General features: G+C 38.7%; 1 protein-coding gene and 1 long non-coding RNA gene across 4 annotated transcripts in view; one reads left to right on the top strand and one right to left on the bottom strand.

Moving 5' to 3' along the window:
* Nucleotides 1-8,771, top strand: part of PBX1 (PBX homeobox 1) — a 257,502-nt gene extending 248,731 nt beyond the window's left edge. For all 3 annotated transcript variants that reach the window (XM_026682199.2, XM_026682200.2, XM_026682198.2), the window contains one exon: nt 4,497-8,771. In XM_026682199.2, the coding sequence (XP_026537984.1) occupies nt 4,497-4,589 (93 nt within the window). In that variant the 3' untranslated portion in view covers nt 4,590-8,771. The remainder of the gene's footprint in view (nt 1-4,496) is intronic.
* Nucleotides 8,772-8,968: 197 nt separating this feature from the next.
* LOC148131336 (uncharacterized) lies at nt 8,969-12,277 on the bottom strand. The gene is made up of 2 exons (XR_015748738.1): nt 9,192-12,277; nt 8,969-9,157 (listed from the first exon to the last, which is right to left on the bottom strand). It is a non-coding gene; the product is annotated as an uncharacterized LOC148131336 (long non-coding RNA).
* Between the last annotated feature and the right edge of the window lie 93 nt (nt 12,278-12,370).

Below are 12,370 nucleotides of genomic sequence, written 5' to 3'. Positions count from 1 at the left end.
TAGTTGCTCTCTTCTGTACTCTTTCTAAGGCCTCAGCATCTTTTTTTGTATCATGGTGACCAGAATTGGACACAGTACTCCAAGTGTGGTCTCACCAGTGCAGTATTATCACTTCTCATGATCTTGGATGCTATCCCTTTGTTGATTTTTTGCAGCTACTACACACTGCTGGCTCATACTTAAAGCTGTGGTCCACATGGACACTTCGATCCTTCTCAGAATTGCTACTGGTGACCAAGTGCTGCCTATTCTATACCTATGCATTTGGTTTTTCATGGTTAAGTACAGGACCTTACTTTTCTCACCACTTTCATCTTGGGCCAATGCTCAAGTCTATCAAGATCCTTCTGAATCTTGAGTATCTTCCAAAGTGTTAGCAATTCCCCCCAGCTTGGTGTCATCTGCAAAGTTGATACTACCCCTTCTATCCTCATACCCAGGTCATTTGTGTCAGAAGAATCTAACCTGGAGGTGTTACATATAATATAGTTCTTCTTACCCAGACTAACCATGATTCTGCTTTTCAATTGGATAGTGGACATTTGAATGGGAGTGAAATACTTTGACAATAACAAAGTAATTGATTATATTCTATGTGATATTTTGAACTGCATTCTCATTAAATGTGGAAAAGATGATAATACACAGCTTCATTATTGTCATTCTATTGTCTTAGAAAAATATTCTAAGAATGTTCAGTTGGGGTTCCTTGTCAAAGCAGAGGGAGAGTTTCAAATAGGACAAAGCAAAGGGAGATTTCAAATAGACTTTTCTCCTGAGCCTTGCAATTTTCTGCATATTCACAAATGACGTTAAGATGTGGAATGAATTGTTACAGATTTACAGATGAGATAAAACTTATAAAAACATGGTTTCTGATAACTTCATGTCATCTGCTTGGCAATAGGACAGAAAGATATATTTTGTCTTTGGTTCCTTTCAAGGTTTTTTGGGGAGAGGGGGGTCTGATTTCCCCCTTTTTATATACCTGCTAATTTACAAAGTTCTCTTTATTTCATTTCCTTTTCTAATATAATAATTTTAGGGTACCACAAAAATGTTTTAATGAAGTGTTCATTATTCTGTCTTTAAATTTTGCATACCAAATTGAGACATATTGATAACAAGTATTAATGGTGACTAATTGTGCACTTTTTTCTCAAGGTTTAATGGCCATATCTAATAATGTAGTTATGATCTAAGGCAGCAACCTCATAGCACTGTGATGTAACAGCCTGACAGTCACTCCTTTTGCAATGTAAGGTTTATTTTTGTATCTTTCCAGAGACAGAAAGAACATGGGCGAATTTCCTTACAGTTATTCCCTGGGGGTGTGGGGTGGGGAATGGGGAGAAGGAGGGAGGAAGGGAGGCATGAGAGAGAGAGAGAGAGAGAGAGAGAGAGAGAGAGAGAGAGATGAAAGGGAGGGAGGGAGAGAAAGAAAGAGAGATGAGATGAAAGAGGGAGAGAGGGAGAGGGAGAAAGAGAGAGATGGCGGAGAGGGAAGGAGAGAGAAAGAGAGATGAGAGAAAGGGAGGGAGAGAAAGTGAGAAAGAGAGATGGGAGAGGGAGATAGAGAAAGAAAGTTGAGGGAGAGGGAGATAGAGAGCAAGAAAGAGATGGGGAGGGGGAGGGAGAGGGCAGGGGTGGGATTCTATCAATTCTGACCGGTTCTATAGAACCCATTGTTAACTTTCTAAGCAGTTCGGAGAACCGATAGTTAGAAGAAATCTCCTTTTGTTTTTTTCCACCCTTATTACATTCTTGGCAGTATGCCTAGACTTACTTTCTCCGAAGGAGGTTTATTTCCTTTCCTGATACTTTTTTAAAGGGGAAGGGTTGTTTCAAGATTTTTACACTGCTGTTGGGAGGAAATATTCCCCTGGAAATACTTCCAGCTGGCATGCAATAATCAGCACTTTGAAGAAATAATTGCATAACAAAGCAGAGCTGTGGAAAGAAGCTTTTTAATGACAAGGAACCAAGATGAATGACATTCAGCAAGGTTTCTTGGCTAGCTAGTAAGATTGACATTCAAATGCGAGTTTACATACCCTTTCTGAGTTTTGGTCTAAAACTAGTTTTTGGTGAAGTTTAATTCTTGCTTGGTGACGTTTAATGCTGTGTTTATTGATGGGATAATTTTCCCTTATTCAGCTTTGTTTGGAAGGAAAAAGATTAATCTCTGTTCCTGAAAAGAAACTGGGTTGAGAAATCTGGCTAGTTCCTGTGCCTATTTGTTCTGGTAACTGGTTTAACAAGCAACAGCTACTGTTGTGATTAATTATTTGTATTGTGTTTGAATTTTTTCTTGCCTCATGGTTTCTTTTTCTATCTGGGAAGGGGGTCTTCCTTCACTGCTTTAGTGGTATCTGGCACTGTCCTTTTGGGGTGTACTTCCAAGAGGCAGGATGCAAGCTTGGCACTGATTATTTTACTGCCTTTCTGGGGGGCATGTGACCTTTCCTTAAATCTGGATGATTTCCTTAGGATATCTTGTGAGATGAGTGAGACCAGCTGGTATCTTTAAGTGGTGCAAATGGATCTAAGGATTGCTTTTCCTGGGTGTGCTCTTTCTTAAATGACCTCTCTGCCAAAGGGTTTCACTTTATGAGCAAGAGTTGGCTGCTGATAGTTATCATGGCATTTTAACTATTTTAATTCCTCAAGGTGCTCTGGCACCCTGCCTGATTTGTAACTCCGGCTTCCAGGTATTTTTAATCTAATGATTGGTATTAGGGCAGCTTTTTGCAAGCAAAGAAGCTTTTTGTATTTTTCTATGGGTAATCCTTGATTTACACCAGTTCATTTAGTGACCATTCAAAGTTACAATGGCACTGAAAAAAGTGACTTATGACTGTTTTTCACACTTACGACTGTTGCAGCATCCCACTGTCATGAGAGGCCGGGCGAGCAGAAGCGCCCCTTGATGTGAGTGACATCAAGTTGGCCATGCCCACCCAGTCACATAACCACCAAGCCACATCCAACTAAGCCACACCCACAGAACCGGTTGTTAAAAAATTTGAATCCCACCCCTGGGAGAAGGAGCTAGAGATAGAGAGGGAGAAAGAGAGAGATGGGAGAGAGAGGGCGGGGAGAAAGAGAGATGAGAGAGGGGGAGAGAGGGAGGGAGGGAGAGAGAAAGAAAGAGAGAAAGATGAAAAGGAGGGAGGGAGGAAGAGTGAGATAGAGAGAGGGAGAAAGGGAGAGAAAGAGAGAGATGGGAGAGGGAGAGGGAGAGAGAACTGTTTCCCATAGAAAACACCGAGAGCCACAAAACCTGGGTAGGCGTGGCTGGGGGAGTCATGTGACTCGGTGGGAGTCAGTGACATTGAGTTGGCCATACCCACCTAGGTTTTGTGGCTCCTGGTGTTTTGTTTTCTGTGGGAAATGGATCCAAATGCTGTTTAAGTGTTTAAGGTTGCAAACCCCTGGCCTGGAGAAAGACATCATGAACAGTGGCATGTTGACATCAAAATGAGTACTTGGTGTTTCATGATATTTTGCAAAGAGCTGCAATTTAGCACAAGTTAGTTACAATAATTGATGAGGTGCATAACTCATGGCATTGCATGTGATTATTTGCCTTCCTTCAGGCACCCACGATTCTGACTGACACATGACAATACTGTTGTAATACCTGAGGGCTGCCAAATGGAATAAAGCAATCCTAGATCTAATGTATGTGGTATGTTGCAAAAAAGAGCAGAAACTGCTTGATGATAAGATCATTTCCATGCCTAGTAGAGTTTTTTAAATATTAGAGGATGCTGTAGTTGTTGGAATTTGTTGGAACTAGTTAATGACATGACCACTTTTGGATCCTGAAAAATCTATGAATTTAGATCACAGATCTGCTGGAATCTTTTATGATATCCTACAGTATGAAGTGGTGGGGATTATAGCTAAAACAGAGACTGCTAGCTCTTACCGTACCTCAATTTTATATTAATCATAAGAAAGGGCTTTCTGGTGATTTTTTTTTTTACAAAAGAATATAATACTTCCGTAACTGTGAACCAGAGTTATATAAACATTGAATTAAGCAGCTGTGTTGAAAATAACCTTAATGCAACAATAATAAACGTGTAAGTTTCATTATAACCCTATAATAGTGGTGTTAATGTGCTTTAGGCTGTCATTTGCAATCTGTAGTGCATACCTCTGCTGCTTTATGTATAAAAATAAGAGTGACTGAGAGTCATAGTTTCTTAATGTCTTATATTGCTTTCTAGTTCCATGTCCGATACATGAAAGAACAGCCTGTAATACGGTACCAAAGGCTGATGCAATAGACTGACACCTTTTAGATTTCTGGCCCCCAAAGATGAATGTGGCAGACCAGCATTGACCTGGTAGTCCTGAGCAACAGCTCCAAGTAAGGGAGTGGAAGAGGAGGCCCTTCCTGCTGCTGGTGGTACTACTGTGAAACTTTGTAGCGTGTGGAGCACCTCGTCGTGATGGCCACTGATGGATTTCTTTCTCTCTCTTAGGCTAATGGAGGCTGGCAAGATGCTACGACTCCTTCGTCTGTGACATCCCCCACAGAAGGCCCTGGCAGCGTTCACTCTGATACCTCCAACTGATCTCCTAGCAATCCAGTATCCCCGGCTGCTCCTACCCTGTACCAGGCAGAGGTGGGGACAGAGAGGGGAGAGTTTTTTTCTCCTGTTGATGCCAGCAGGCTGGATTCCGAGCTGACTGGCCCACCCAACAGGAGTCTCCTTCTCTTCTCTCTTTGGGGATGCTTTTTCAGCCAGTCTGGACACTTCTTTATACTCTCTTCCCTTTCTTTTCTGGGTAGAAGCCACCTTTTCTTTCGCCATCACCATTGCCTGTCCTCTCACAGCAAAATAATAATCAGAAGAAGAAAAAAATCTGAAAGCATTTGTACTTTTTATGTTGTTGCTGTTGTTGTCGTTATTGTTGTTTTTATCCCAGTGTCAGTCCCTCCAGCCTACCAGATATCTGATTGCTTCCTCCCATTTCTCTGGTGTTCTCACTACCTCTTTTCAGGAGCCATCTAAGCTCTTCCCTTGGCTTTTGGGCACCATACTTCTTTCATACGAGACAATGATCTGTTCCTTTAAGATCCCGAATCTTTGGTGAGTTGCCTTCCAGGACAATCTGTTACAGGTTGGATAAATGCAATCCGGGTGCTGCAAGATATGGCTGAAACCAGAGGTGGTATTCAGCAGGTTCTGATCAGTTCTGGAGAACCGGTAGCAGAAATTTTGAGGATCAGAGAGCTGGCAAATACCACCTCTGACTGAAGATTTTACAGTATCCTTCCCCTGCCACGCCCACCAAGCCACGCCCACAGAACCAGTAGTAAAAATATTTGAATCCCACCACTGGCTGAAACACGCCACATGGCTGAAACACACCACATGGTTACAAGATAGGAAAATGTTAGCAAAGCTACTCTTTACCATCCCTTCATGTTTCTTATCCACCCTAGACATGAACTTCTCAATTTGGTCCACACTTTCAGTGGAACTGTAATTAGGGATGTGTGCATCCTTTTTCATGAAGAAAATGCATAGTTGCTTCGTATAACATGATGCAAGTACAGTAAATCTGGGTAGTAAATGATCTTTTCCCAATTTGGGTTCTACAAATCACATTTTGCTGATGCAGAAAAGACTTTCACATTTTCATTTGAAAAGAAAACCATGCAAGAACAGAGCAATAAAGACCTGTGCATGGCACTGTGGTCTTCAGTCTTACACCCTCTGATTTCTCAGCTTTATCCAAGCATCATGTGCCTGGATGCGTCATAAACCTTAGGTATTCAGAAAGGGAGGGAGGTTATATTCACAATAAAGCTGACGAAATTGCAAAATACCCATAGCTTTCATTACATTCCTAATTTACCAATATCTGTTACACAAAGAAAGAAATCACTGGGAAATTACTTCCAAGCTGCTAGAATATACAACTTGCACTAGTAAACATTTGGACCTGTGTGGTTTTACATATTATAATTTGGTTATACATCCTTGCTAAAATTGTGGTGTTGCCCTAATTGTGAAAAAAAATAGATTGACCACTTCTAAACAAAACTTTTCCTACTAGAAAAAACAGTAAAATTGATGAGTGGGATGAGATGGGAAGAAGATAAATAAACAACTATTGGAATTGAATATTGAAAAATACATATTTTGCATGGTGGCCTTAAAACAATTGCCTGCGCGCTCTAACACATTTCTCCAGAATCAGATGAATTGGGTTGCCTCCTAATCTTAACCTGAGCACTGATCTCCTTTCAGCAAAGCATATTCAGGGGAACATCTAATGGATTGACTGTGTCTTTCGTGAGGGATCTTAATAGAATGGCATAAAATGACCTAAGCTGATCTGGGTTTAGTGATGCCATATAAAAGTATCAGGCACCATGTTTAAGAACAGTGGCCGCTGGTACATTCTCTGTCCAGGGCGATGATGATATTGCAGGGTATCACACTGTAAACTTCCTTGGCTGTAATTGTTATTATTCCATCCTTTCAATTGAAAAGGGCTTTTTTTCATTTAGGGTCATTGTGAATTCAAACTGATAAATAATCCAGATTAATTAACACAGATTACAAATAAATCTGTGAACAACATTAGCAACATTGTTTGGAAGGGATGCCGAGACCTTGAAGCTTTTTATGAGAAATCCATGGCTCTCTTGGTCCATCAGCTCTTGATAATCTGCATATACCCAGAATTAAATCCAAGTAAATTGGAGGCACTGTAGATTTAGTGGACAGACTAATGTTTCATAATTTTATTGTGATGATTGATTTGAGCAAAGGACTCACTTTTCAAAGCAACCTGTCCACCCTATGAGTGAATCTGCCAGAATGAGTTCATATGGGTTTTGGGACTCTCTTAGCAAATGCAATAGCCATAAGGAGCTCTTCCAGTTGCTAAGCATGTTAGAAAGGGTCTCAAAAGGGACATGAAGCATCTCTGCAGCATGAAGCAACTGAAGGCAAAATAGCAGCCACCTCTCACAGGCCTAGCGTGCCTTTTAAACTAGGATTAATTTAAAGAAAAAGGCAAAAGCAAGAAGCAAATACTAGCAAAGAGGTTAAAGCCATAGTATCTACACAGTATTTGTAATGAGATGGAAATGAGGAAGGAGATTGCAGAAGTAGGTAGAGGTGGCGTTTGGTGGGCGATGTCTTATGGACAAAATACAGTTGACCACATCAAAAGTGTATATTTAAGTTTAGTACATGAGGGGAAAATAATAGATAGCATTGCTTAGGGTTTGGATGAAATAAACCTTTGCCAAATGTTACATGCACCAGATGCACCAGATTTTGGCCACACAAATGCAGACACCATAACAAAGAATTGGAATTTGGTTTCTCTGCTGCCATCTAGTGATCATGTGGATTCATGCAGCCAAGATGAGTTATCCTTGATGAAGGTCAGTGTGCATGGATTTGAATATTTGTTTAATGTAATTAAGTGTAATTAGGTTAGTTGCAATTAATTACATTAATTGTGTGATCTTTATCTAATGTGTCTATCGGCAACTTTCATAGAGACCATTATGTTGCTGTGATAAATGAAAATATGACATAGTCTCCTTGAAAACAGATTTTATTCAACTTCCGTTTATAGAGAGTGTTGTGCCGTGTTATTTATTAACTTCATTTCAAACTATTACCTGGACTGTGCAATTTGCATGGCAGACTACAATTGTCTGGGAGGGGAAAAAGAGATGGAACTGCATTTATCTGCCTGTAACAATATATCTTTCTATTATGGTCTGTCATGGTATGGTACTGAACTTCTTAATGGTACATACACTGGTAGTAATTCTTTGCATATCCGGATTTACTATTTTTATTATAATTATGTAATACTGATATTTTTGCTTAACTGTGAGCTACCTTCTCATGGATTTGGTTCTTTATTTTCTGCCCAGAAAAACCCAACTTCGATACCAAAAACAAAAAAAATAAAAAAAGTGCAGAAACATTAAAAAAAAGAATCCTAAAAAAGTTTAAAAAAAATTAAACCATTCAATTCTTTCAGCTTTATTAACATTTTCCATTGTTTCTTGCGATTTGTGTCTCGTTCTTTGTAGTATTGATGATGATGAACATTTGATAATGAATGTTCTTGTATATTCAGATAAAAGAAAAACAAACCAAAAAGCAGTCTGAATTTAATAGTGTTTATAAAAATAAAAAGTTACCCTCATAGCACGCATCAAAGGACAGGCAGTCCCCATCCTGTCCTGTGGCAAAAAGAGCTTCATACCTGTATAGTTTTTAACAACAAGTTACCTACATTTGCCCTTCTTTGGTTTCCATTTTTAATGCATTTGTGAATTAGTTCAAGAATGGTAGACAAGTGTAGAGTTGTGCACATTCATTTCCTGTTACACAATGTTTTAAAAGAAGTGACAGTAATTCATTTTGTAAAACTTTTAACAATGGTTGGAATAGTGAGCATAATAGGTACACTTAATACTTTGTTTACTAACTTTGAATGCCAGAAGTGACATTTTCATTATCTTCTGCATAAATTTTAAAAGGGGCTTTTATTTTAGGCCCAATCCACTGGTAAATTCTCCAGCATAAGCCTCCCCTGAAACAAATGGAAGCTATGCAAGGGCTTTTGCTGTGCAGCTCCAGTTTTTTTCGACAAGGCTTATGCAGGATACTAGACTCATCTCATTTATGTTTATCTCTCTCTTTCTCTCTCTTTTTCTCTCTCTTTTTTGTCAAACTATGGCCTTGAAAATATATTTTCCAATTCCCTTCTTAAATTTTTATTGCCTTTAAAGTGATGTGAAAAGCTTCTTTAGCTAACAGAAAAAAGATAAATTATTTTCCCTTAAATGTGCTTAGTTTATATAAAATCAATACTCTTGTTTATTGGTCTGATGCCAATAAAATGTGTTAGGACTAGAGATCCTAAAATTTGTAACCAGAATAACCAATATCTCATGAAGCATAATTGGTAGGTGGAAAACTGCCTCTGGCTCAAGGCTGGAAATAAGACCTCAAATGATGAGCAAGGTACCTGAAATACTCAACTTCTTGAAATTTATCTAACCTCCATTCTCACCTGGCTTGCTTGCTAGTAATGGTGAACTAAACTTTCTGAGGACTCCCACCTGGGGATGTCTGGCTGCTTGGTTTTCCTGAACAGTTTTGAGAAGGCTAGAGAAGATCCACACCAACTTTCTCTGTGGAATATGAGGACGTAGAACATTGCTTCTACTGCCCACCAGGTTGCCACCAGGTGATAAGCAGCGTGTGCCAAGATGCAAGATTTGTGCCCTTTTTAAGAAAAGATGATTTGACCTACTGTGGTGGCACAATAGAATACAGTATTGAAGGCTAACTCTGCCCACTGCCAGAAGTTCACTTCTGACTGGCTCAAGGTTAACTTTAGCCTACCATCCTCCCGAGTTTGATAAAATGAAGACCCAGATTGTTAGAGGCAATATGCTGACTTTGGAAACTGCCCAGAGGATGCTGTAAAACACTATGGGCAGTATATAACTTCAAGTGCTATTGCTATTGCTACACAGGAAATTATAAGTAGTAGGGTGTAGGGTTACTGTTTGCTGCTTGCCAAGATAGCAGGGGGAGGGGAGAGGTACTCATTGACAGTTGCCTGGTCAGTGCAACAGTTATGTTCTTTATGAAGTGAAAGTGCTAATTCTTTTTGCCACATCCGATCTTCCTTGCCACCACCAGATAATGTGAACCAGCATTCTGCTCTATTGCTTGTAACTTCCCTCCCTTCCCCATGTCCTGGTTTTCTGTGCAAAAGTAAGCCCCAGGACCCACTTGGGGTATTAACCAAAGCTGCTGATCTGCCAGCTGCTCCCCAGTCATGCCTGTATTTAGAAAGGAGAACCAAGAGTGGTAGGCAAGCATATTGGAAATCACTAGGCAAAGGGTGTCCCCTTGTGCCATCAATCATCACTTCCAGGCTGTACCACCTGCCCACCAAGAAAATGCTCATAAAAGGCAGTCATATGTTTAAAATACTATCTAGTCAGATCTCTTTATTGGTACTATATTTTTAAGATTAAACAGTAGATGAAATGTACTATTTCATCCTGTCTTCTTAAATACTTATCTAAATGACTTTCTGGGAGATGCTCGTCAATCTTAATTCAAGGACAACCTTGGTCCACAATTGAGCCTGGTTTGCTAGTACAACTCTTGCTATTTTCTCTCATTTCTCTCAATTATCAGTACCTTTGTTAAAGAATCATTAATGAAGAAATTATCATAGTGGGGAACAAAGCAATAACTAAAATCAGTTATGAAAGAAAGTATGAAATTTCAATGCCCTTGCTGTTCAAAAAGCACTTTGCCAGTTTGGTGGATTTTGGAACGCTAAGACAATTATGTAAATATTACTAAAGAGTTGCCCCATGATCAGGACCAAGGGCTAGGGTAACTAACTGCATCATTAGCATCAAGGATATGCTCCCTTATCTCTCAGTTCAGAATGAGAGCAAAATAATTAGCATTATTTGTCCTCACTGCCATAATGGGTTAAATCTGATTAGCTACCTCGTGATATGACATCATCACATGTAATGTGATTCCTGATTTGCTGAGCCAAAGATGCATTCTTCTATAGCCTCATTTTTCAGACTATGAAAGTAGAAGAGGAAGGATCCTGCAAAGTTTCAGAGTTCAGAGGTTTTGCTGGGGAAAATGCATGTTGCTTTTTCGAACCAACAAAAAATGTTCTGTCTCTATTTCTTCATTCAACAATGTTACAACATGTACTTACTTCCAATGAGACATTGTAGGGCAAAATTACATTCTGTATACAATGTTGAAAACAATGTTTGTATTGGTTTTGCTGGTTTGTTTTGGATTTTAGAATATTTTTTTCATCTATGGGGAAAAACAATTTCTAACTGCCCCCATTTTGCTGAAGTTTTGGAGACTTTCTTCTCATTTTTTATTTTCAAAGAAAAGGGGAGGGTGGACAAATTGCATCCGAAATGCATCCAGTTCTTTCCTAGTAAGGCTTTTAAGATAACTGCCTTGATATTATTTAATCCTGAAAAAGCATCCTTTCTCATTTCAGATTTAGGGTCACACAGCAAAAGAGTAGCAAATCCAACCCACAACACCCCTCCCCTGCCCAAACTACCAATAAATATGGGAACTGTGTTTTTAAAAATGGACAATACAAAGTTACAGGGATCTCTTTGATACCTTCCAAAAGTTATAGGCAAACTTTTAAACTCTGGCTTAAACACCAAATGTTCATTGGTTTGAAAAATAATGTGCTTTGAGTTGGACATACCTGCACTCTGTTGTTTAGACAGACACTAACAAACCTCTTCTAACTACAAGCAAAAAAAATAAATCTATGATTATGCTGAGTCAGCAGATTTACAGACCAGGGCTCATGTCTAAAAAACAAATTGTATGCTCTTTGGATCTACAGTACCCTGAATCTAATTATTTGTAGATTTAAAATAATCCCAGTCCACCTTAATGTTTTCTGTTTCTACTATACCTTGCCAGAGAGAAATCTCAAACTGGTAAAAGTATATTGCTGTGCAATTCACACTGCATGGAGAAAGCAGTGTCTAATCCAAATTCTCATTTGTTCAAAATGTTATCTTTTTGACTGATGGCCATTGCTTCTCAGAAAGAATCAGGGAGTCAAAATGATAGTGCTTTCAAAAATGATATAACAGGAATCAGTCAAAATTTATCCCTGCAGCAAGGAAGAATCCAAGGTTCAGTCTGGTAGTAGGGATTTATAGGACTGGACTCATTTAGGGAACAAAATTTGATATATGATTCAATATTTAAAAAACTGAATCTGTAAAACAATGGATGGCAACACTGTTCTTTATTTGCAAGGTATGATGAGGTTTTCACATCACTCTTTGCATTGGCCCCTTATTTTTCCCATGCAACCTTGTTTGCATAAAGCTTTTAACATATAATTGCCATTGTTATTATCAAAATGTATCACAAAATGCATTATTTGTTCTTAATAGGATGCCTTTTTTTCTTGCAAAGATATCCTGTTGTATTTTCAATTGCTTTGTCTTTTCTTATGTTTCCAATAATTTTTCAATATTAAGAAATATTCTCTTTGCTTTGATTTACATCAATTTTTCTGCTTCCTTAAAGATAAGGCCTGTGTCTTTTGGATCTCCACTGAAACTTTTATGTTCTATAATAATACTAACAAGATGTAGGTTTTACAGTCTCCTGATTTGTATTGCTACTGCATATTCCAAATAAATTGTTTCTTTTGTTGCAAAAACTGGTGTACGTCTTCTACAGAAAAAACTTGTCTTCATCCTAAATTATTTTAGTTTTATCAACAAGAATAAAATACAGAAGAAAAAAAA

Source organism: Notechis scutatus, chromosome 3 (assembly GCF_049901735.1).
Source record: "Notechis scutatus isolate UNSWTSFEM ecotype Mainland chromosome 3, rNotScu1.2, whole genome shotgun sequence".
NCBI classification, from domain to species: Eukaryota; Metazoa; Chordata; class Lepidosauria; order Squamata; family Elapidae; genus Notechis; species Notechis scutatus.
The sequence above is the reverse complement of the archived record's forward strand: the minus strand, read 5'-3'. Positions and strand labels throughout refer to the sequence as shown.